The following is a 25157-nucleotide window of genomic DNA, read 5'->3' on the forward strand; positions in this document are numbered from 1 at the left end:
TTCTCAGGCATAATTGTTTTTTTTAAGTAGTATCTTGTTTGGACAACTAAGTAAACCTTTTTTCTTTATGGTACAACTTGACCAAATTGAATTTGTTTTCTGTTATATTAACATGCGGTTGTCTTACTTAAAAAGAACAACATTTTTAGTTGATTTATCAAAAAAATAAGTACATATAATATAAGTTTTACTTAAAAATAACAACATTTTTAGTTGATTTATCAAAAAAATAAGTACATTTTGCAATAATATACAATTTTGTTTTACAATTATGATACTTGTAGAAAACTATCAACAAAAATAATTTAATAACAATACATACATAAAAATAATTTACTTTAACATTTTCATTATAGAATTCATTGTATTCTAGATTTATCATGAAACACCTTATACTTTAAAGGTTACTTCCTCATTGTAAACTACATATAATTACAAAAGCTAGAAAATTTTTGTTTGACAACATATAATTGCATGTACATGTGCCAAATATACATTAATTAACTAAAATTATGTGTGCAACTAAAAATATTTAGATTTAAACATGGTATAACTAAAAATTTTTAAAAAATCAGAAGTGTACAACTTGTCACTATGGGTACAATTTCAAAAATAGGAACAACTTGTGCATTTTGACGGCTACACGTGTACAATTTGGCGGTTGGACAGGAATACATGAGGATCACGTGTTTGTTGTGTGAACCCAAATTTTCAAAATTTAAAATTTTGGTAATTTGAAATTTTGGTTGTGCAATTGGAGGGATAAAGGAATTATGGGCTCCAACGAATTATAAAAAAATCCAAACAACGATTAACAAAGTATAACTTGTTCTTTGTACTAGTATAACTAAGTACAACTAAGTATAACTTGTTCTTTGTACTAGTACAACTAAGTCAAAACTTGTCTTTGTAATAGTACAACTAAGTCAAAACTTGTCTTTGTAATAGTACAACTAAGTCAAAACTTGTCTTTGTAATAGTACAACTAAGTCAAAACTTGTCTTTGCATTATCTAGCTTGGCTTTGACATCTTCATATTTTATTTTTGATCCAACCCCAAAGTACTGCCCAACAAAGGTTAAACTGCCCAAATCTTCCTTGAAACGTGGATACTCATGACAGTATAACCCAGAAATGATTGCCATTTCTCTGAGAGAATACCGGATGGTTACACCGTTGACCATGAACCAACATTCATTTTTCTTTTCTAAACACGCCATGCGAAGCAAGAACATCCACATACCCATCAACTTATGATTGGAGTCTTTGGGCATATGAAAGAAATGCTTGAACTGTGGGTGCAATAGGAACCAATCCAACTCGTCTTGTTGTAGATGACTTCCCAATAAGTTCACCGCCTTCTTAATATAACACTTTCCAAACAACTTGAAAGGCTTCATATACTCGGTGTAATCGAAGTACCTATTAAGAGGTTGCATTACTTCAACATCATCCTCAGATTCCTGCAAACAAACATATCAAGTTATACCAAGTTTTACTAAGTTATGCTTTTAAAAACGAAATTCATATATCNTACACGTGTACAATTTGGCGGTTGGACAGGAATACATGAGGATCACGTGTTTGTTGTGTGAACCCAAATTTTCAAAATTTAAAATTTTGGTAATTTGAAATTTGGTTGTGCAATTGGAGGGATAAAGGAATTATTGGCTCCAACGAATTATAAAAAAAATCCAAACAACGATTAACAAAGTATAACTTGTTCTTTGTACTAGTATAACTAAGTACAACTAAGTATAACTTGTTCTTTGTACTAGTACAACTAAGTCAAAACTTGTCTTTGTAATAGTACAACTAAGTCAAAACTTGTCTTTGTAATAGTACAACTAAGTCAAAACTTGTCTTTGTAATAGTACAACTAAGTCAAAACTTGTCTTTGCATTATCTAGCTTGGCTTTAACATCTTCATATTTTATTTTTGATCCAACCCCAAAGTACTGCCCAACAAAGGTTAAACTGCCCAAATCTTCCTTGAAACGTGGATACTCATGACAGTATAACCCAGAAATGATTGCCATTTCTCTGAGAGAATACCGGATGGTTACACCGTTGACCATGAACCAACATTCATTTTTCTTTTCTAAACACGCCATGCCCATCAACTTATGATTGGAGTCTTTGGGCATATGAAAGAAATGCTTGAACTGTGGGTGCAATAGGAACCAATCCAACTCGTCTTGTTATAGATGACTTCCCAATAAGTTCACCGCCTTCTTAATATAACACTTTCCAGACAACTTGAAAGGCTTCATATACTCGGTGTAATCGAAGTACCTATTAAGAGGTTGCATTACTTCAACATCATCCTCAGATTCCTGCAAACAAACATATCAAGTTATACCAAGTTTTACTAAGTTATGCTTTTAAAAACGAAATTCATATATCCAGTTTCTACTTAATTGTTCAAAGTTTAGATACATACCGACGAATCCTTATCATTTGATTCAGTTTTATCTGAATCACCTTCGGAATCATCTCCACAAGTCTCGTCTTCTTTTCTTCTTCTTCCCGAGTCTCTTCTTCTTGTACAATTGATGGTCCAATGTTTGGGTTCTTTGTACGTGCCATTGCGATTCTTCCACAAACAAAAAAAAGAAAACAAATCCGATTAACAATTGCACTCGAATTATAATCTACTTACCCAACATTCACAAAATCGACAAATTCAATTTACCCAATATTCAATTGTTTTCAACATAAAATTGAAAAAACACAAATAGAACTCGACTTACCCAGATTCGAGTTATCCTTAGTTGTACTAACACTGGGAACTTGGAGGGAGAAGAAAAATTTTACTTAATGGGATTTTGAAACTGTTTTCGTTCGAAATAAGGTTTAAAGAAAAAATAAAGAGGAGAAAAAGGGTCCGAATTTTGTGGGTTTGGATGGGTGGGGGACGTGAGATGGGTGGTTATGGTAGGTTGGGTATGTAATTTAGAAAAAATGTTAATGCTTAATAGTCTTTACCCATTTTTTCTATTTTTTAAAATTATTAAATAAATTTGATTTTGGTCAGAGGAGAAAGTAGAATACAATTTTTGGTCAAAAGGTACTAGAGATAATCGTCCTTCAGAAAGAAGGAAGAAGAAGACGACGACGCGACGAGAGAGCGGGCGAGCGGTTTTTTCCGATGAAAACGCCGGCGCTCCTCCTCCTTCTCTTCCTCGCCTTCGTATCCGTCATCCCTCCGTCAAGCTGCCATGGCGAATGGGAGATACTCACGGAGCAAAACTTCTCTTCCCAGATCCGTCTCCACCCTCACGTCCTCCTCTTCGTCACCACTCCATGTACCCTCTCTCTCTCTCTGTCCTTCGTCTCGCGTACATATGCATAGTTTGCGTAAAAATGTAATTGGGATGAGTCTGAACGGATTTGATAGGCTGAATTTGTCACTAGCTGGTTTTTTCTTATTGCCTTATTAGTTATCTGATTGGTTTCATTGCTGATTCATAGGGTGTGGTGAGTCCAGATCTCTGAAGAATGAAATTACTCAGTTGGTTCAGAGTTCAGAGGAGTCTGGCTTGTTGAAGTTAATGGTTGTATACAGAAATTCAGAAAAGGTGCTTGCACAAGCCATTGGTGTTGCTGCCAACGGAATAACAGTTTTGTACTATCACAATAGTGTGCCTTACAACTATCTAGGGAAACTCCGAGCCTCAAATATATTGGCTTCTATTCGTCCTTATCTGACATCTACTCCCCAAGAACTCCCTCTCAAACATTTGAAGTCTCCAGAGAGTTTGAAAGATTTCCTTGAATCATCTGATAAGGCTTTACTTCTGTTCGAATTTTGCGGATGGACTACTACACTGCTTTCTGAGTTAAAGAAAAATGTAACAGAAGATAACCTTTGGCAGGGTGAGTTGATCTGCTGTTGCTGGCTCTTACATGACGAGGGATGTTCCTGATCTTGTGAGATTATTTATGTTCCTATCATATTTGTTTCGTTTTATGATTTGATTTCTGTAGATCTCCTAATAGATTAGGCTAGTAATTCGCTAGTGTAAGTGAAGTCTATAGAGTATTAGTTCTTTAGAGTTTAACCAGAAAAAGTCTTCATCTAATATATCAAATCCTCTTGTGAACTTCGAATCTTACCAAGAGTTATTAGTCTCTCCGGTGTTGCATCCCGTGGTATGAAGCCTACGAATCTATATTTGTTTTTTTATCAGCTATCAATTGACTACTCTTGTGAAAATGAAATGCCCAATATTGCATTTGATTTTCTTGAACCCTTTACAAGATGTCATGTCATGGCCACTATTATGGTGTAGGCATATCTTAGTTTTATTTATCGAATATTTGGAATGTTTGGCTAATACTTTGACATTCTGATCATTACTCTGCAGGAAACTTCTCCAAAAAAGTAGAAACTGATCAAGTGATAAAGCTCAGTGGAAAAAATAACCAGAAGGTGGCTGGTAGATTCTCACTTCATGTCTAGATGATGTTGATATGTTCTAGTAGGTGCATTGCTTCCATAATGTTAATTTTCTTTGCACCCTGGAAACAGGCTATGCAGAATGGAACAATATGTGTGGACTCCAAACTGGATTTGGTAGAGTTCCTTGGCTTGAGGATTTTAGCTATGTCAATGATACTGCTGCTTTGCAGGAAAATGGCAGGGTAAATCTGGATTTTGGACAGACATGTAACCGTGAACAGTTCAAGCAATTTAGTTCATTCCTCTCAAGATTGATTGCCACCACAAAAGATTTTTCTCTGCCTCCTGAAAGGCAAAAATTTGGTCTGATCACAGAAGAATCATTGGCTTCATCGTTTAATATTGGAAAATCTGATTCATGGGCAGCGATCATTCAGCTGGCAGGATGTCCACACTGCTCAAAGATTCTCAAGGCCGGGGACGACATTTCGAGATTCTTAAAGATGGAAAATCCAATAGTCACAGAGGTACGGTCTCTTTATGTCTCTAGGTTTAGTAATTTTGCATATTCATTACCTGTTCTTTGAGAAGAAATAGCTGTAGCTAAATGAGTGTGTAGTTTGTTTAGTGGGATCTTGTCTTGTTGTATATTTATTGGGTAACCACCCTTTCGTAACTTAAACTTCCTTGAATTTAATTTCAAAGAAAAAAGTGGTGCTCATACCCTGTTTAGACTTTAGAGTACTCCACTTCAGACGAGATGTTGCAACATAACCATGATGTGACATATCTAACTTGTTTCCGTTTTGGAATCTAGATATAGTCTTGGTAAAACCTTGTATTACATTTTAGTTTGTTATTTTATCTGTCAGAGTGTAGTGTGATAAGAACTGGGCTTTTATCTTGTTTTCTATGCAGTTCCATAGCCGACAAAACCAACGCAGCGAATTCTTTGAGTAGACTGATCTTTGTATAACAGTGACAGCATATCTTTAACAGTAGATCTCAATGTTGTTTGAGTCGATACGATTTGATATTGTAGTTGCATTTCTCTTCATTTTATTGATTTAGTGATTACTACTTCCAAAACCCCCATGTCTACTAAGATTATATAGTTATGTCCATACTAAAAAAGTTCATTTTGCCTTACGTAGATCAATCTTCTTTATTCTTTTTCATGTAGCTGGAGGACGACTGGCAGGACCATGAATCTTCCTTCCCTGCAAGTAAACCGTCAATAATTCTTTTTGTGGATAGATCAAGTGGGTCTTTGGAGGATAGGAGGAGGAGTATGAAAGCACTCGATACTTTCCGAGAGGTAGCTGCACAGCATAAGTTGTCTGACATAAAAAACTGGAAGAATGATATTAAGTATGAGAACTTCGTTGGCCAGGCTGCTCAAGAATCAGGGTCCGTGTCACTTCCGAAAACTGTCCTAAAGTTTAAAACTATTAAGTTAGAAAAGAAAGTTTCGTTTATGATTTTGGATGGGGATAAAAAAGTAGCCCTAGATACTATAGCACCAGGTCCAGGTATGGAAGGCAGTTCCCTGCAGGAGATTCTGACAAATCTTCTTCACAGAAGAAGAGAAAGTAAATTGAGCTCACTTGCTAAGGATGTTGGTTTCCGTCTATTATCTGATGATGTGCACATAAAAGTGATGGATGCATTACCATCACAAGCAGAAGTTATCTCTAGACAAGATACAGCTTCATCTTTGGCAGAAGGTTCTAGTGTAATTTCTCTTCAATCTAAAGAAGGAGATGTGCAAAACAGAGTCAGTATGAGATCTGAAGGAAAAGATGAAATGAAATCCTTTGAAAGTGAATCTTCCTCCCCCAGTGATGAAGACCAAGTTTCAACGGACGGAAGTGAACAATTAGTAATGACAGAAACTGATAAGACTGAAGTTAACTTAACAGACAAACTGCACTCGGAACCGAAGGAAGATCCAGTGCATAGTTTCACGGGTTCATTTTTCTTCTCTGACGCAAATTATGCATTGCTTAGAGCTCTGACTGGTGATGTTAAGATTCCATCAGCAGTAATAGTCAATCCTGCTTTACAACAGCACTATGTCCTTCAACATGAGTTAGCATTCAGCTATTCATCACTGGTTGACTTTCTCCATGGATACCTCAATGGACGTCTATCACCTTATACACAGTCTGAATCTACCACTGAAATGCCTAGACAAGCTACAGTTCCACCTTTTGTTAACCAGGATTTTCACGAGGTGGATTCTATTCCCCGTGTCACTGTCAATACTTTCTCCCACATGGTTCATGCATGGAATCAATCCAGTGCAGAGAAGGCTCCCTGTCCTTTGTGCCAAGACGTTTTGGTCCTTTTCAGCAATAATTGGTGTGGGTTTTGTCAGAGGATGGAGCTAGTTCTACGTGAAGTATACCGATCACTAAAAGAATATAAAGAGATAACTCAAGGCGGATACAGGAACAATCAAGGGCTTTTCAAATCAGGTATATTGGATCTGTATTACCATGTCTTGGTTAACTAGTTTTTTTCCTTTTATCTTTCTATCCGAAAGTGAAATGGACATTTTTTCAACTTTTTTCTTCATTCTCTTATCCTATTGTTTTGTCTGTTATGAAGCAGAGAAACCAACTAATGACAAGAATCTAAAATTTCCCCGTATCTACTTAATGGACTGCACGTTGAATGATTGCAGCTTAATCCTAAAGTCGATCAATCAGGTACATTTCATGATAGCTTGCTTGAGTTTAGTCTGGTTTGTTTGATTGATTCTGGTATTTGCATCTCAGCATTGCTATCTCAATTCAAACAGTTCTTTCTCTGAAAGCACTTTTGAGAGCTTATAATTGTGCACCCCATATTCTCATTTCTGAATCTGAAACGTTGCAGAGGGAAGTGTATCCTTCTCTGATATTGTTTCCAGCCGAGAGAAACAAAGTCATTCCATATGAAGGGGAGACATCTGTAACTGACATAACAGAGTTTCTAACTCGCCATGCGAATAACTCTCGTGAATTTTTCAGTAAGTCAATATCTGCATCCTATTCTGATTCACTTGTTTTATACATATATGCTGAATATTATCTCTAAAGAGTAAAGACACCATGTACTGTCTGAACATCCAAAACAAAAATTGAATGGACATAGTTCTGCAGAATCGTAATATGCTTCGCAACTTGTGACTCAGTTTTACCTTAGTAACTCGTTTTCTTTCAGCCTTAGCTGGTTAGGAAACATCGTATTTTTCTGAAGATGGTTTTTGGCTTTTTATACTTAGTATAGATCTGGAGCCTAAACAAAGCAAGTAATGCATCTTTCTCTGGCAGGAATCATCCCTTCTCTGTCTGGAAAAGGAAGAAGAAACTCAAACATGTTCGATCAATCTTCATGCGGGGTAAACAATAAAGTGACAGATGGTGATAAACTTGTTGAGGTCGTTTTAAGGGACAGAGAGCCTGTGGAAAGAGAGGTAAATCATGACCAGGTCAATTCCCAATCTCCTCCGATGCACTCACTCACAACCGCTCCCCAAGTGAAAACCGGCACAATCCTGGTCGCTACAGAAAAGCTAGCTGCCTCCCAACCGTTTTCTAAATCAAAGATTCTGATCCTAAAAGCAGGCCCCGAATTCGGTTTCTTGGGTGTAATCTTCAACAAACGGTTGAGATGGAAATCATTCCCTGACCTCGGCGAAACAGCCGAGCTCTTGAAAGAAACTCCTTTATATTTTGGAGGTCCTGTCGTTGATCCAGGAGTACCCCTTTTAGCTCTGACCCGAGAGCGAGACTCTTCCACAAACCATGATCACCAAGAGATCTCACCAGGCGTGTATTTCCTAGATCATCAATCTGTGGCCCATCGAATCCAAGAGTTAAAATCAAGAGAGCTGAATCCGAGTGACTACTGGTTTTTCTTGGGATACTCAAGTTGGAGTTATGATCAGTTGTTTGATGAGATCGGTCTTGGAGCATGGGATGTTGATAATAGCGGCATTGACTTTGGTTGGCCTTGAAGCTGTTGCATTGATGTTATCTTTTACTTTTTTAGAAAGGAGAAAAATTTCATAAGTGAAAAAGAATAGAAGATAGTAAAACCCACATGTGGGTAGAAATGTTGGTTAATTGTAGATTACAGCAGATAGAATTACATTACTTCTTTGAAGCATCCCTCTTGCAGACTTCTAAAAGTCAAAAATTGATTGACAGAAGTTTGTAATTCACATTTGATTGATTGTTTTTTTTCCCGAGTACATTACAAGATCAATCAAACTGAAAATCTTCACCAAAAGTAATACACAAGGAGCCATAACAAAAGTCATTCATCTCTCTTTTTGCCAGTCTTGTACTCTAAGTAGCAAACCTTATCCTCCGGATCAGAAAATGCTAAGAAAGCCTCTCTGTGAGTAACATCAGCCTGAATATGACGCATGGAAGCAAGGTATAAAGGCGACCACATCCTCACACCAGATAGATTGTTGAGGACCATCATTGTATTAAGCACCGTAGTCTTGTCATCTGGGCGCTCAAAGAGTTGCTTCTTGGAGGATTGTAGTGCGCTAAAGGAAGGGATGCGAGCTCCATCCAGATCTTTTGTTAAATCATTATACATATCATGTATATCATGTAGCATATCATGATACATATCATGAACCATCTCACGATACATATCATGAATCATATCACGAATCATCGAGCTCGTCTGATCCAAAATGTTTTCTTCATCGCTTGATTCTTCCGAATTATCTGTTGAGTCATCATACATATCATCATCCTCTTCAGACTCTAAAGAGTCCAAACTGTTTTCCCCAACGCTTGATCTTATCGATTCGCCGCTTGCATAACTACTGTCAGCAGAATCCTCATCAGAAATATCCATATTGGGAATCTACTACTACCTTGGTCTTATATTTTCAAGCTTCAGGCCAACTCCTATAATGAAATTAAACAATTCAGAGTTAAAAGACATGAACAAATGAGAAAAGTATATCAAAGGAGAAAAGAAATGTGCAAGAATATCTTAAATCTGTTTATTTCACCAATCGTCACTCATCATCTCTACACATTTTTGTTTATGTGTCACTTTTCCTAAATTGTTGTGAAGTAAACTTCAGGATATTGTTGAAAACAGTAGCAATGATGTTCCATCACTCTATGATGATACAAGAGAAAGCTATTCCAAAACTGAACACAAAGCAACTACTATGCATCACCGTGAAGATCGATTATAGTAGTCTTCACCAGTGACTTGCAACAACAGTATCAGTATCAGTCTCTCAGATTGTAACAAGAGTAAAGTGATCAGTCCATAATCTAAGCTATTAATGATCAGCAAAACATGGAAAAATCAAAGGGAATCATATCAAAATCAAATCAGGAACTCAACGATCTCTAGCACAAAAAAGAATTCCATAATTCAGATCGAAACAAATCTAACCTAAATTCTCAAAGCCGATTTACCTGGGAATCGTTATAATCTAAAACAAGGAACACTAGGAAGACAAGGGACAAGAGACAAGACTAGAAACGAAGGCTACCTTTTTAAGCTATCTCCTGGCCATGGACGGTGGTGCGATGGACTCTTGAGTGTTTGAGAGAACTGGTTTCGTCTCTTTTTGTAGTTCCCAGATAAAGTTAAGGGTATTTGGTCATTATATTAGACAAAACGCTAACAAAAATCGACCAAACGTCCAAAAATTTTGCGTTCGAATCCCCACACCAGCGACATTATGAGAATTGACCTTATATTAACTAGTTTGACTTATTGACTTTTGTTCTTTTCCAAAATGACTTATTGACCTTTATTTGGTAAAATTTGTTTATATATAATAATATAAGTATGAGAAAAAGACACGTAGAGCGCCAAAAAGACCAGTGGTTGTGTGTAAAGTGTATATATAACGGATAAGGTTTGCATGGTTCAAGTTCTCTTCCTCCACCCCACACACACACCAAAGCTTCTTTCTGAAAGTATCATCCATGGCGGTACGTTGTTTGGTATCTCCAAATCTCTTAAATTCTAATAACAAGCTTTCCGGTATTACTCTACGCCCTCGTTTGCTTCCTATTTCTTGTCTCTCCAAGAAATACGATGCTTCTTCTTCGGTGTGTATATATATTACTTCCCCTCCTTTCATAATAAGTTTCTTCTGTGGGGTATGTGAAATAACGATGATCGGATATGTAAATATACAGTCAGCTATTAATGGAGGAGGGAGCTCAAAAAAGCGTCTGATCACTTTATCTCCTAGTGAAGGCAAATGGAATGGAAACTGGAACACTCAGTACGATGTCTCTCTTCGTGATCTTCAACTCCAAGATCTCGTTGAAGACGGCCCTGCCAATTCCCGTGTCTCTGTCGACCTCTCTGTCCAAAGGGTACCTTAGATTTTGATGTGTTGAAGTGACATTATTTGAACATTAGAATCTGTCTTCACTCTCTCTCTTACCCAACCAATCATTTAGTGTTGTTACTTTTCTAGCACGCAAGTATGGGACTCTCGGTTGATGGAAGGATCATGACTTCTATCGCAAGAAAGTGCAGCATTTGCTCCTCTCTTTATTCTCGACTGGTAACTGTTTCGTTTTAAGAAAAAACCCTTTCGCAAGGAAACTGTTTTGATGGAAATATATGTGACCAGATCGATACAAGTTTTACCGTATGGATTTTGCCAACAAGCCGAGAAAATCGAGCTTCAACATTGCCAGTAATTGGCGGTGATGATCCTTCGGTGAGACACCTTAGACCATCATAAGCTCTCTCTACATATCAACAAAGTGAAATGAGTATAAGTCTCTGTTACTATTGGCAGGTTATATATGTGAGACCTGGTTATGAAGCTAACCTTGATTCCCTTGTACAAGACACTATCCGCCTCACCACTTATGCTAAAGTAAGATTCAATTCAAATTATTACCAAGGTTCATGGAATCCATAGGACTGAATGTTTCACTTATATTGTTGTCTGATTGTAGGATATATGTTCAGATTCCTGTGAGAAATCGGAACCGACACTGCATTGTAAGCTGCACTCTGTTTGTTTTGTTCCCTATTCCTCCTACATGACATGTTTGTTAATTGTTCAGAAGGATTAAAGTGCTTTGGTTTCTGAATTGCTTTTGTAGATGTTGGTGAGACAAAAACAGCTTCTGTTCATAAGAGATGGTCAAGACTACTTGAGCTTAAGAAGAAGTGAAAACCATTTATATATTTCAGTTTCGACTAGACAAACAATAGAATTTTATTTTTATTTTTTTAATAATATATTGCAATATTGAACTGAAAACAAATACACAACATGAATCTCCAAAATCGTTAAACACAGAATAATAACAAGGGAAATTACATAATGAACAGATCAAGTTAGAGTTTAAAAGAAAGATTAAAACCCTAATTATGCTTAAAGGAATGTTTCTTGGAACATTATGTCACTCTGTTTCCCTGTTTCCCATAAGGATTCAACAAATCCGTACTCATCTTCTTTCAGCAAGTAACCTGATTGACCGTATGATGAGTCGCGGTAGAGATCTTCAATAGCGAAGTTATGGTTTTGGTTATAGTAACAAGTAGCTTGTGATGAAGGCTCGCCACAGATCTTCTCGAGGGAGGAGAAAGTAGAGTTCTGTTCAAAAGAAGCAATTTTATCACAGGAAGATGGACTCGAGGACTTTGGGTTTTCGTCGAGAGAAGAGAAGCTAGGGTTTTGATCAGAATTGGAAACAGATTGTGATTTTTCTTTCTTCTCAAGGCAATCCATCAGATGCTTCCTCGTTCTCATTATACGATCCTCGATCACGTTTAACTCAGAGATATCGTCGCAATTACGGTAGAGATCAGGTCTTCCCACCAAAACCCTAGCTTGGATTGCGGGTTAATAATCTTCGGAGAAGTCAGAGGCTTGCCGTTGAGATAACATTCAGCAATTTCAGAGGCAGGAGAGTAGCCGGAGAAGGAGTAGACAACGTCGTTGTTCTCTGCCGGAGAGGCTACGAAGACGGCGATGTTGGCCCCGGAGAGAAGGCAGAGATCAGCGGCTTTCGAGAAGAGAGTTTGACGGCGTTTGCTGCAAGCCACCGAGCGTTGTTGTTTAGTGTCGCGCTTCTTAATCTCGATCTTTCTCTTTGTTCCTCTTCTTTTCATCGTCATCGCCGGCATTATTATTAGGGTTTGTTGTTTCGAAAAAAAGAGAGAGAGATATTACTAAAAGAGAGAGAGAGACAGAGTGAGTGAAGAAAAGAAGAGTAACTCATATATTTATAGGATATTTTAGGTCGATAAACTATACCTAGTTAATTACTGAATGTGTTTTCCTTTTTTTTTACATTATATATTTATAGGATATTTTACGTGAAGTAGAAACCATTTATATCTTTCAGTTTCTCTTTTCTATGTATTTCAAAGTCTCATTAAGATTTTAATACTGTTCATACTCAAATAGATACAAAATAAACAAAAACCACATCGACAAGAAAATGTAATGCTCTATGTAACATGTAAATTTGTGAAACTGATTAGAAGAAGACAAGCATTGTTGAGTTTAGTTCCTCAGACCCTCTTTTTGTTGCATTTTCTCTCTCAGGTTTCCGAGAGGTCCATATCCTTTATCCTTCTCTTCTCTGCCACAATCACATTTCCTCTTATTCAGATTCGCACCACACTTCAAGCACATTCCTTTACACGCAGGATCACATATCGCAGTGATGGTGATTTCTAAATGCACCAAGTCTCTTATATGCTTTGAGATATCTATTTCTTTCGCCTCAGGCGGGAAATGAAGCTTATCCTCCCAATCTATCCATGAATCATCATCATCATCCTCATTCTCTTCTGTATCATCTGACAATCCAGAAAAGGAAGTAGCTTTGTCACTACCAAATGAGAATCCTAGATCAATGACATCAGGTTCTTCAACTGGATCTTCGGTTAGTAATAGCGAGAAGTTGGAGAAGATGCTCTCTCCTGTTGACTCACCACATCTTCAAACACATAAGAGAAAACCAGTAAATAACAAAGTTGATGCAACCATAAGGTAGTATAGTAAAGAAGCTGTGATGAGTTCATAAGAAAGCACCTGTTGCAGCCAAGTGTGATAACAGTCCTGACAATTCCATCGAGTCTCAGCTTCCTCTTCTTCCTTATGACATCAACCGAAATCTGAACAGGTGTTCCATCTGGATAATCCTTTACATCTTTTGTCACTCTTAGTCCCATTGCGGAAGCTCTCTTCTTGGAGACCTCTGTTGACAATCTTCCCAACCCAAGCCTCTCTAAGGTAGTGCAATACTCCACATGTGTGACTGAAGCATTTCTCCTATACATAACCGAACCTTCCCAAGGTGACCCAGTATCCTCAACTTCCTCCTGATCTTCCCAATCCATATCTATTGTGCTGGTCTCTGTAAAAGACTCCTGACTAACTAATAACCGACTCTTTGCTAGCCTACGAAGCTTATGTGGTTCTGTGAACAAGTAACTGATATGCTTTCTAATACCAGTGCTAAATTTAGATTCGCCGGTGGAAGCACGTAGAGTTAAGGTACATGTTTTGAGTTTAAGAAAACTTGGACTTACCCGTTTGGTCTGCGGCAAGGGAGCTACACAAGATGAAGAGCAAACCAGAGACATTTTCACAGCACAGATGATAATAGAGGAGGCAAGACTATCAAAGTTGTCAAACTATCATACTAAAATATGGTATAAATCTCTAGAAAAACTCCCAATAGGTTTGAGTTTGTTCAGCTTGAAACAGAGACACCAAGCATACAAGAATCAAACACTAGGTTTCACCACCTGCAAGAAACATTTGCTGGTGTCAATTTTGTTATAAGACAAAAAGATTCACACGAGGAAGTCTGAGAAGAAAAATAAGGAAATTGGGTATCTGAGACTTCATAGTAACATCCCAAACAGAATGAATGAGAATAATTTGAGCTAGGCATTTTATCGAACACCTGCTATGCACCAATTTTACATAGATAAAGGACAGACCTTTCCTTTTTGATCAAAAAAAAAAAAGGACAGACCTTTCCACTTCCAGTTTACAAGCGGCAAACATCATGATGAAACTAAATCGGAAAATTACAAAGAATTTCGATTAAAGAGATTATAAAATGAAATAGCTTACCTCTAAAGTGTGCTTCAAGGCACTATGTTCGGCTTTAGACAATCGATAGACTCTGTAAAAAATCTTACAGAAACAGAGCTCTCTTACTCGGAAATGGCTGCCTAGTTTATCCTAAAACCTCAACCGGTCAACTTCAGTTAAAATACTCGAATTTCTTGGTTTACTCAAACCAAACCGCTTGCCAAATACTCATATAAACGGTTTGGTTAGAGTAAACAGGGGAATATGAGTTTTTGAACCGAAGTTGACCGGGTGAGGTTTTAGGATAAAACTTAAGTGACAAATTCGTCTGTAATGTTTTAGATTGTGTTGTGTCATTATGGCATATGACCTTAATTAAGCAAAGATGTTCTACAAAGAGAAACCTTAATACCTCAAACAAAGTCTCATAAGCAAACTAGCAAATCCAAAACTGAAAATCTAAAATCCACTCAAACCATAAGTCAAGCAAGAACAACAACAACAAGAAGCAAGCAAACAGCAACAAGAACAATAGTCTTAAAGACACTAAACTGAAAATAGGAAACACATAACTAGCGATTATAATAATAGTCTCAAGCCACTTTCATCAAACTTCGGGGGGTTTATTATTACTTAATCTGCCTCGGCGTAAGCAGTTTCGAGATGAGCTTGTTCTGCTTCTCTAACTTCTTTCTCAGTCTTCCTTCCTTTCTTGGACTTGTAGTAAACACTCATGAACGTTCCAACAGCTCTGTACTTCTTGCAGCACTCCTCGTACAACTCACCATTAAACATTCTCCAGAAGCTCTTCTCGTCGAGCTCAGACACCGCATACTGAGGCTGGAATCCATGGTTCTCAATCAGCCACTTCTCCATCTTACGCATGGCTTCTGATCCATCAAACTGTTCACCTCTTAGAACAGCACCAGGTGCATAGTAGACTTCAACGTCAGTGAACATCTTTGCATCTTTTGTGTCTCATTGAGGGAAAAGTGGAGTAGCGCAAGGATAATAAAGCGAATTCGGTTGTTTAGTCTGTGAATACCCAAACGAATAAGCGATCTTGAACTCGTTGAGAACCTCTGTTCTAGCCGAAGACAAGAGAGAAAAGAGTTTTAAAGCTCTGTTTTTATTAAATCAATGAAAGTTGTTTTACATTCAAAGAACCGATTCTCTTATATAGAGAATAATCAAAGATCTAACCCTTCTTAGAATTGTAAAGTTCCCATTATGCTATAGCTAAGATTAAAGGAAAAATACCAATTTGTAATGTTAAAAATAGAAAACTACAGAATAAAGTAAAAGGGAAATCTTCAGCTAAGTCACCGCTTTAACACCCTGCATCAGGTCCCCCGGCGTTGGAAAAGATTCGTCCCGAATCTTCAAGCTCATGTTGTTGAACATCTGCGACAAGGTGTTTGACATTGAACACATCCGAACAACGAACATCAGGAGGGAGACGAAGGCGATAAGCATTGGCATTGATCTTCTCTAACACCTCCAAAGGACCAATCTTCCGTGCTTTTAGCTTGTTATATTCACGAGGAGCAAAACGATCCCGAGTTAATACAGCCCACACAAAGTCTCCCACACGAAACTGCACATTTCGCCGATGACGATCAGCATCTGACTTGTATTTGGCTGAAGAAATCTGCAAATTGTCATGAACCTGTGAATGGATTAAAGACAAATCTATGACGAAATCACTAGCATGGCCATGATCCGAGTAGCATCTGTGGTAACCCCAAGATCATGAGGTCCTCGAGGAATGATGCCATAAACAACACGAAATGGGCTAAAATGAGTACTTCGATTAACTGCATGGTTGTGAGCAAACTCTGCTTTACACAACACTGTATCCCACGACTTAATGTTGGTACCAACCAAACAACGAAGCATATCTCCCAAAGAACGATTTGTAACTTCTGTCTGACCATCTGTTTGTGGATGATAAGCGGAGCTCATGTCAAGACTTGTACGCAACAAACGCCAAAGGGAACGCCAAAAGTGACTCAAGAACCGTGAATCTCTATCAGACACAATCGATAACGGCAAACCATGAAGACGATAAATTTCTCGGAAAAATAATGTAGCCACTTGAATAGCATCTGTCGTCTTCTTACAAGGAACAAAGTGTGCCATTTTAGAGAATCTATCCACAATGACAAAGATAGAATCATTGCCACGTTGAGTACGAGGGAGTCCTAACACAAAATCCATGCTTATATCCGTCCATGGTTGTGTCGGAATTGGCAACGGCATATATAAACCGTTATTAGACGCATGCCCCTTAGAACGTTGACAAACCACACATCGTTCGACAAAACGAGCGACATCTCGACGTAATGTGGGCCAAAAATATGACTCCGTTAACAAGTGTAGAGTTCGGTCCCGTCCAACATGACCCTCTTCATGAAGTTCTCGAATGAGTTGAAGTCGTAAACTACACTCGGGCACACACAAGCGACGATCACGAAATATGAAACCATCTTGCAAAACAAATTCTGAACGAATCCCGGCTTGTAAATCTGCCCAAACCCGGCCAAAATAAGGGTCACTAGGATATAAATCACACAACACAGAAAACCCGGGATCAGAAACCTACAAAGTTGCTAGAAGATGACTTCGACGACTCAAAGCATCAGCTACTTTGTTCATACGACCCGACTGGTGCTTGATGACAAACGTGAACTGCTGTAAAAAGGCAATCCAGGAGGCATGACGTGCATAAATCTTGTCTTGACTACCCAAATGTTTTAATGCATCATGGTCCGTGTAGAGAATAAATTCTTGATGAAAAAGATAATGGCGCCAATGCTTGATGGCTTGAACAATAGCATAGAACTCCACATCATAAGTGCTATAACAAGCTCGAGAACCAGCTATCTTCTCGCTAAAGAATGCAACAGGACGTCCGTGCTGACTCAAAACAGCCCCAATGCCGAATTTACATGCATCACAATGCAGCTCAAAGACAACAGAAAAATCCGATAAAGCCAATATTGGAGCTGAAGTCAACTTTTCTTTTATGAGTTCAAAAGCAATATTTGCTTCAGCAGACCACACAAAGGTAGAACCCTTTAGACAATCCGTGAGCGGGGCTGTAATATTACTAAAGTGATGAACAAAGCGACGATAAAACGATGCTAAACCATGGAAACTTCGAACATCATTTATAGTTGTTGGTGTAGGCCACGACCGTATTGCCTCAACTTTGCTTGGATTCATCTCTAATCCCTTGGCTGAGATAAGATAGCCTAAAAACATAACCTGTGGTGCTCCAAAAACACACTTATGTTGAGCGGCAAAAAACTTTTCACGCCTCAAAACACCAAGAACCTCCGCTAGATGTAGTAAATGGCTGGCCAAATCATTGCTAAAAATCAAAATGTCATCAAAATAGACAACAACAAATTTACCAATGAAGGGACGTAAGGCTTGATTCATCACGCGCATAAACGTACTAGGAGCATTGGAGAGACCAAACGGCATAACCATCCATTCAAAGAGACCCTCTCGAGTTTTAAAAGCCGTATTCCATTCGTCACCAGGATTTATCCGAATTTGATGATAACCACTCTTTAAATCCAACTTGGAAAAAATAGAAGCATGTCCAATCTGATCAAGTAAGTCGTCAAGACGAGGAATCGGAAATCGATAACGCACTGTGATTTTGTTAATGGCACGGCTATCAACACACATTCTCCATGAACCGTCTTTTTTTGGAATAAGCAAAGCCGGAACCGCAGTTGGACTTAAACTTTCACGAACATACCCTTTAGCCAAAAGATCTTCCACTTGACGACGCAACTCCTCATGTTCTTGTGGACTCATACGGTAATGGGGTCGGTTAGGGAGTACAGCATTTGGAACGAAGTCGATACGATGTTGGATGTCACGTAATGGTGGTAAATCACGAGGCAAATCAGTGGGAAAAACATCATCGAATTCTTGTAGCAAACCTTGGAAGGGCAAAGAAGGTTCAGAAGACTGCATGCTAGTTGTCGGAGTTGTCACCAAAGCCCACACGGTATCTGTCTCGGATAACTGCGACTCAAAAGTTGCTTTAGGAACAAGCAACAAAGATGTCAACCCTTTAGATGAGGTGATAGCATCTTCAGCCACACAAGAAGGAAGTGCAGACTCAGTATCTTCTTTAGAAGGGAGCAACGTAACGGTGCGATCTCCAAAAGAGAAACTATAGGAGTTAGTACGTCCTTTATGGTGAACATCACGATCAAACTGCCAAGGACGTCCTAATAAAATATGACAAGCATCCATTGGCAATATAGCACAAACAACCTCATCCTTGTAAGAACCGATAGAGAACGTCATCAAAGCTTGACGCGAGACGTTCATTTCATTCCCATTGTTTAACCAGGCAAGCTTGAAAGGAGAATTATGTGGTTCTGTTTTAAGCCCCAATTTACGAACTGCTTCACGAGAAATAACATTAGTGCAGCTCCCAGAGTCGATAATCAGCTTGCAAATTTTCCCATTAATAGTGCATGTAGAACGAAATAACGCAGACCTTAACCATGATTCATTCGGAGCTTTTGGTAGCAAACAATTGCGACGAAGAACCAAACTAATACCTGTATCACCAGAAATTAATTCCTCCATCTGATCTTGAGACTCGGAACCGGAATCATCAAACTGAGGCTCATCAACAACTTCTGTATCATGGGCTAGCAAACCTCGTCGATTTTGGTTGGGACAAGCAGTCTGTCGATGACCAGATTCACCACAACTATAACATCGCAAAGCACCTGTTCGTGGTTGGCGAGATGCAGCAATTGAATCTGACAGAACGGTTGACTTTGGTAACGTAGAACGTGACGATGAAGAAGGGTCGGTGTTGGAAGCAACAGCGGTGTCATTTGCAGCTTGGGGTAACAAACGAGACCGAGACGATGAAGACGTCCAAGGAGACTTGTATTGAAGCTCCATGCCCAACGCTCTTTGATGTGCTTCAGAAACAGAAGTGGGATTGAACTGCTGCAAAGGAATTTGGAGTTGAGTCCGAAGTCCACCAGGAAAACGAGAGACAAGCTGCTCCTCTGTCTCAACCAGTGTCGTTCGAGCAACCATCTCAAAAAAATCAGAGGCGTATTCATCCACTGTTCGCGAGCCTTGACGTAAATTTTGAAGCCTCGTATATAATGTCCGCTCATAGTTATACGGGAGAAAGCTACGACGCATATGTTTCTTCATCTTCTCCCAAGAATCAATTTTTGATTTGCTGGAATTGCGACGAGATTCTTTGAGCTGAGTCCACCAAGCCATGGCCCAACCTTTGAACCTTGTTGCCACCAGCGAGACTCTATCACCATCAGGAACCTTCTTAAAGTCCAACACTTCTTCCACAATGTTGAGCCAATCGATAAATTCTTCAGCTTTGGTCGTGCCAGAAAATTCTGGAATATCCAACTTAAAACCAGAATCCCATCTATGAGACCCGTGGTTGTTGTGGACAACGATGTCGTCGTTGTTGTTGCGATGACGGAGCTGACGCTGTTCATCTTGACGTACCGGAACAGCGAAGAGATTTTCATGAAGATCCATGTTGTCCTCGTCAACTTCCGCTTGTCTCTCATGACGAACCCTTGGTTGATTCTGCAACACCGTCGTCAACGCAGCTTCGATGGCGTGTTGAAGAGCATCATGCAAATTGTTCGTGAAGTTCTCCAAGGTTTCACGGAACTCAGCCTTTTGGTCTTCAATCGTAGGTTTGCGGGGAGCCATCGTCGAAGGAAGAACACACACAGGACCGAACCTTGATTAAGGAATCAAAGTGCTGGAATCTGATACCAACTGGAGTAGCGCAAGGATAATAAAGCGAATTCGGTTGTTTAATCTGTGAATACCCAAACGAATAAGCGATCTTGAACTCGTTGAGAACCTCTGTTCTAGCCGAAGACAAGAGAGAAAAGAGTTTTAAAGCTCTGTTTTTATTAAATCAATGAAAGTTGTTTTACATTCAAAGAACCGATTCTCTTATGTAGAGAATAATCAAAGATCGAACCCTTCTTAGAATTGTAAAGTTCCCATTATGCTATAACTAAAATTAAAGGAAAAATACCAATTTGTAATGTTAAAAATAGAAAACTACAGAATAAAGTAAAAGGGAAATCTTCAGCTAAGTCACCGCTTTAACACCGTGCATCAAAAAGGCATCGTCTGCTAGTGTAAGCCATGTTGTTAGCTTAAGAGGCAAGTGCAGAGAAATGAAATCCACGGTGGCGAGAGCTTCACTTAAGCTGACTAAGTCAACACCAATGGCATGTGCACCGTCTGATGTGATATAGGGATCACGAGCAATGACTCGCATACCAAGACCCTTGGCACGGCGAGCAACTTCCGTCCCAACTTTGCCTAATCCCAAAACTGCAAGGGGCTTTCCCACAACATGCTTGTTCCTCTCCAACTCTCCTGCATTGAACTAATTAATTACAGACATTAATTAAAAAGACCATGATGACATAATCCATTAGAAGAGAGTTCCACTAGTTCACAATCACACTACCACACACAAGCTAAGAAGAATCAGACTTTTTTTTGAACTGTAACTTTTTATTAGTTTTTGTAGATTTCTTATAAAGTTTTAAACACTAATAAATATATATATATATATATATATATATATATTTATGTTTATTATATATATATTTGATAACATACATTCTACCCTAGTGACTAATAACAACACTAATACAAATTACTAAAATACATATTGTAATACCTAATTTCTATATTTTTAAAATTATTTTCGTTATTGTATTTTTGATAATTTGAATTCTTTTTGGAACTGTAAATTTTTATTAGTTTTACTTAGAATTTTGTAGATTTATTATAAAATTTGACATTGTGTGTTTTTTTATTGTTGTTGTGGAGAAAAGTGAAGATGAAGATAAAGATGAAGTTGAACTTGATAGAAGAAGATAAATGGTTCAATTATCGTATAAAAAATAAATTGAGTCAAAGCATTTTGAGTTGGCATTTTGATTTCGAATGGAAATTCACAAATGTGAAAATGGTAGTAAAAGAGGTGAAAAATTGGTTCAGTGATAGATGATAGATATTAGAAATTCATTATAACGTGCATATATCACAATAATCAATGCATCTAAGTGTCCTTCTTTATTTCTTTTTATGTTTTTATTAATTTTGTGAATTGTTTTTTTCTGTTTTTACATTAGATACTACATTGATATATCATACTAAGATTAATTTTTTTTTATATATATTTTGTGTGTTTGTTAACAACATACACATTGTATCAATAACAACACTAATACAAATTACCAAAATACATATTATGATCAACCTAATTTCTGTTTATTTTTAAAAAATTTTGTTATTGTTCTTTGATAATTTGATTTTTTTTTTTGGAACTGTAAAAATTAATTAGTTTTACTTAGAATTTAATAGATTTATTATAAAAGATGACATTGTGTGTTTTTTATTGTTGTTGTGGAGAGAAGTGAAGATGAAGATGAAGGATGGAGTTGATAGAAGAAGATGAAGTTGAGAGAAGAAGACAAATGTATCAATTGTCGTTTAAAAAATAAATCAAGTCAAAACATTTTGAGTCAGCTTTTTATTTTGAATAGTAATTCACCGAAGTGGAAATAGTAGTAAAAGAGGTGAAAATTTGGTTTAACGATAGATGAAATAGATATTAGCAATTCATTATATAACTTACACATATCACAATAATCAATGCATCTAATTGTCTTTTTTTCTTTCTATTCCACGTCTTTATTAATTTTGTGAATTGTTTTTTTTTTTACATTAGATGCTACATTGATATATCATCATACTTAGATTAAATTTTTTTTATAATTTGTGTTTTGTTAACAACATACATTGTACCCTAGTGACTCAATAACAACACTAATACAAATTACTAAACTATATATTATGATCAACCTAATTTCTATATTTTTAAAATTCTTTTTATTATTGTTCTTTGATAATTTGATATTATTTTTGGAACTGTAAATTTTATTAGTTTTACTTAAAATTTTGTAGATTTATTAGAAAAGTTTTAAACACTAATATATATATATATATGTTTATTATGTATATATTTGATAACATACATTGTACCCTCTGGAGTTCTCTAAATAGAGTCGGTGGTGAGTATACTTTACTCTGTGATTTATCCCAAATGATTATTTTTCATGCTGTTTTTTATAATAAAAAAAATGTATTTATGTGTTTTCTGTGTAAAATTTTTAGGGTTTAGGCATGGTTACAACCTCGGTAAACCAGAGGCGATCCGACAGGATATAATAACAACACTACTACAAATTACTAAACTACATAGTATGATCAACCTAGGTTTTATATTTTTAAAATTATTTTTGTTATTGTTGTTTGATAATTTGATTTTTTTTTTGGAAATGTAAATTTTTATTAGTTTTACTTATAATTTTATAGATTTATTATAAAAATTGACATTGTGTGTTTTTGTTGTTGTTGTTGAGAGAAGTGAAGATGAAGATGAAGATGAAGTTGATCAAATATATATTGTAAAGATATAAAGCATACATATATGGATGATGTGATCACATAAGTTAAGGAAAAATGCCAAAAAATATACCAAATCCTTTACTTATTTGCCAAAAAAAAAGTTTATTATTGAAGTCTTAAATTACGGTTTTCATTTCGGTTTGCTTAACCGTTCTTGATTTTAATCTGTTATACTATTTACCAATACATACTTGGTTTAGTTCGTAAAGTTCAAAACGGCGTCGTTTGAGTCGTGTCTCCCTTAGATAAACCCAATTTACACCCAAAAAAAAAAAACTGTTTCTGCGTTTGAATTTGGGGGAAAAGAGAGAAATGAGTTTCCTCAAGCGGTTTGGTTAGTATTTGAACCGAAGTTGACCCGGTGAGGATTTTGGATACACTTCAGTGACAATGTTTGTAATGTTTTTGGATTGTGTTGTTTCATGGCATATGACCTTAAGCAAAGATGTTCTACAAAGAGAAACCTTAATAATAACTCAAACAAAGTTTCATAAGCAAACTAGCAAATCCAATACTGAAAAATCTAAAATCCACTCAAACCATAAGTCAAGCAACAACGACAACAAGAAGCAAGCAAACAGCAACAAGAACAATAGTCTTGATGAAGACACTAAACTGAAAATAGGAAACACATAACTAGCGATTATAATAATAGTCTCAAGCCATTTCAGCAAACTTGGGGGTTTATTATATTACTTAATCTGCCTCAGCGTAAGCAGTTTCGAGATGAGCTTGTTCTGCTTCTCTAACTTCTTTCTCCGTCTTCCTTCCTTTCTTGGACTTGTAGTAAACACTCATGAACGTTCCAACAGCTCTGTACTTCTTGCGGCACTCCTCGTACAACTCACCATTAAACATTCTCCAGAAGCTCTTCTCGTCAAGCTCAGACACCGCGTACTGAGGCTGGAATCCATGGTTCTCGATCAGCCACTTCTCCATCTTACGCACGGCTTCTGATCCATCAAACTGTTCACCTCTTAGAACAGCGCCAGGTGCGTAGTAGACTCCAACGTCAGTGAACATCTGAGCATCTTCTGTGTCTCCTTGTCTGTTCTCGTACTCAAAGCCTGGTTCTGGGTAGATCTGACCTTTGATTGGCTGCTTGAAGAGTTTGTGTGGGCAAAGCCATATTGGATACACCTGAAAAAAAAAGAACAAACAAGTCATGAGTTTGTTAACTAGAAGATGATCAATCACGATATAGAGCTTTTAGTTTTACCTCCATTTCGCGGTGAACCCATTCAAGAGCATCGCCAACTTTGTAAAGAGGAACAAGCATGTCTTGAATAACATGCATATCATGGTAATAATTCCTGATAGCTTCACCTTGAGTGNAGTGAACATCTGAGCATCTTCTGTGTCTCCTTGTCTGTTCTCGTACTCAAAGCCTGGTTCTGGGTAGATTTGGCCTTTGATTGGCTGCTTGAAGAGTTTGTGTGGGCAAAGCCAAATTGGATACACCTGAAAGAAGTCAAACAAGTCATGAGTTTGTTAATAACATTAAGAGAATCCTTAACTAGTAGATGATAAATCATGATGTAGAGCTTTTAGTTTTACCTCCATTTCGCGGTGAACCCATTCGAGGGCATCACCAACCTTGTAAAGAGGAACAAGCATGTCCTGAATAACATGCATATCATGGTAATAGTTTCTGATAGCTTCACCTTGAGTAGCCTTAAGAAGAGAGACCTTAGGAGGCATCAACCAACCAAAGAGGAACCTAAACCAGAACTGATCACCAAAAGGAAGAATAAGTTTCCCTTCCCAGTACAAGCACCTTGTGTGCCTGTGGTAGTATTCCCTAGTTGGGATGTACTCAACGAACTGTCCCTTTTTCAAAGCGGTCTGTGCATGTTGGTAGAACCACGGCTTGAACCACCATCCCACATTGTTGATTTTGTTACCTTTCTTCTTGGCTTCTTCTTTAGATGCGTATGTTCCAACCATCATCACTCCTTCAGTTGGGTTGTAAACCATGCCTTCAACGAAATCAGGGATTTTTGACTTGTCACCATCTTTTGGAGCGAAAGAATCAATGTAACCTTGAGCTAAGGCTTGAAGATCTCCCTTGACTGGTATGTAGGTGAGTCTCATGTACTCCTTGATTGGAATAAGCCTGATCTCAGCAGCTACAAGGAG

The 25157-nt window shown here is 37.6% G+C and overlaps 5 protein-coding genes and 1 pseudogene across 10 annotated transcripts in view; 2 read left to right on the forward strand and 4 right to left on the reverse strand.

Annotated features, from left to right (window-relative positions):
• Positions 3054–8563, forward strand: LOC104746376. 6 transcript variants are annotated; one of them, XM_010467836.2, is made up of 8 exons: positions 3054–3308; positions 3475–3879; positions 4371–4442; positions 4535–4932; positions 5589–6885; positions 7019–7119; positions 7289–7421; positions 7726–8563. In XM_010467836.2, the coding sequence occupies exons 1-8, from the start codon at positions 3152–3154 to the stop codon at positions 8409–8411; spliced, it is 3249 nt and encodes a 1082-aa protein (XP_010466138.1). In that variant the 5' UTR covers positions 3054–3151; the 3' UTR covers positions 8412–8563. The 6 variants fall into 6 exon arrangements, with proteins under 6 accessions (XP_010466138.1, XP_010466139.1, XP_010466140.1 ...); XM_010467837.2 differs by having other exon boundaries at positions 7022–7119; XM_010467838.2 differs by having other exon boundaries at positions 4371–4435; positions 4636–4932.
• LOC104746375 lies at positions 8485–10131 on the reverse strand. The gene is made up of 2 exons (XM_010467835.1): positions 9933–10131; positions 8485–9327 (listed from the first exon to the last, which is right to left on the reverse strand). The coding sequence occupies exon 2, from the start codon at positions 9272–9274 to the stop codon at positions 8714–8716; it is 561 nt and encodes a 186-aa protein (XP_010466137.1). The 5' UTR covers positions 9275–9327; positions 9933–10131; the 3' UTR covers positions 8485–8713.
• On the forward strand, positions 10309–11705 carry LOC104746377. The gene is made up of 7 exons (XM_010467839.2): positions 10309–10500; positions 10591–10773; positions 10878–10967; positions 11037–11126; positions 11208–11288; positions 11371–11416; positions 11521–11705. The coding sequence occupies exons 1-7, from the start codon at positions 10375–10377 to the stop codon at positions 11589–11591; spliced, it is 687 nt and encodes a 228-aa protein (XP_010466141.1). The 5' UTR covers positions 10309–10374; the 3' UTR covers positions 11592–11705.
• On the reverse strand, positions 11796–12583 carry LOC104748344 (annotated as a pseudogene).
• LOC104746378 lies at positions 12787–14622 on the reverse strand. Its single transcript, XM_010467840.2, has 3 exons — positions 14520–14622; positions 13467–14185; positions 12787–13371 (listed from the first exon to the last, which is right to left on the reverse strand). The coding sequence occupies exons 2-3, from the start codon at positions 14018–14020 to the stop codon at positions 12933–12935; spliced, it is 993 nt and encodes a 330-aa protein (XP_010466142.1). The 5' UTR covers positions 14021–14185; positions 14520–14622; the 3' UTR covers positions 12787–12932.
• The window catches only part of LOC104746381 (delta(24)-sterol reductase), a gene marked incomplete in the record, with an annotated part of 3648 nt that continues 1974 nt past the window's right edge, over positions 23484–25157 (reverse strand). The window contains 2 exon segments of the mRNA XM_010467843.2: positions 23484–24158; positions 24576–25157. Of these exon segments, the coding sequence (XP_010466145.1) occupies positions 23715–24158; positions 24576–25157 (1026 nt within the window).

The sequence above is a fragment of the Camelina sativa genome, chromosome 15, assembly GCF_000633955.1.
Source record: "Camelina sativa cultivar DH55 chromosome 15, Cs, whole genome shotgun sequence".
Taxonomy (NCBI): Eukaryota; Viridiplantae; Streptophyta; class Magnoliopsida; order Brassicales; family Brassicaceae; genus Camelina; species Camelina sativa.

What these genes read in the sequence shown, in the direction of transcription:
- LOC104746378 (XM_010467840.2), bottom strand. Translation starts at nt 14,020, where the DNA reads ATGTCTCTGGTTTGCTCTTCATCTTGTGTAGCTCCCTTGCCGCAGACC. An exon ending in ATCACACTTGGCTGCAACAG is followed by an intron (nt 13,372 to 13,466) that starts GTGCTTTCTTAT and finishes ATGTGTTTGAAG; the next exon opens with ATGTGGTGAGTCAACAGGAG.
- LOC104746376 (XM_010467836.2), top strand. Translation starts at nt 3,152, where the DNA reads ATGAAAACGCCGGCGCTCCTCCTCCTTCTCTTCCTCGCCTTCGTATCC. An exon ending in AGAAGATAACCTTTGGCAGG is followed by an intron (nt 3,880 to 4,370) that starts GTGAGTTGATCT and finishes ATTACTCTGCAG; the next exon opens with GAAACTTCTCCAAAAAAGTA. An exon ending in AAATAACCAGAAGGTGGCTG is followed by an intron (nt 4,443 to 4,534) that starts GTAGATTCTCAC and finishes CCCTGGAAACAG; the next exon opens with GCTATGCAGAATGGAACAAT.
- LOC104746375 (XM_010467835.1), bottom strand. Translation starts at nt 9,274, where the DNA reads ATGGATATTTCTGATGAGGATTCTGCTGACAGTAGTTATGCAAGCGGC.
- LOC104746377 (XM_010467839.2), top strand. Translation starts at nt 10,375, where the DNA reads ATGGCGGTACGTTGTTTGGTATCTCCAAATCTCTTAAATTCTAATAAC. An exon ending in AATACGATGCTTCTTCTTCG is followed by an intron (nt 10,501 to 10,590) that starts GTGTGTATATAT and finishes GTAAATATACAG; the next exon opens with TCAGCTATTAATGGAGGAGG. An exon ending in CCTCTCTTTATTCTCGACTG is followed by an intron (nt 10,968 to 11,036) that starts GTAACTGTTTCG and finishes ATATGTGACCAG; the next exon opens with ATCGATACAAGTTTTACCGT.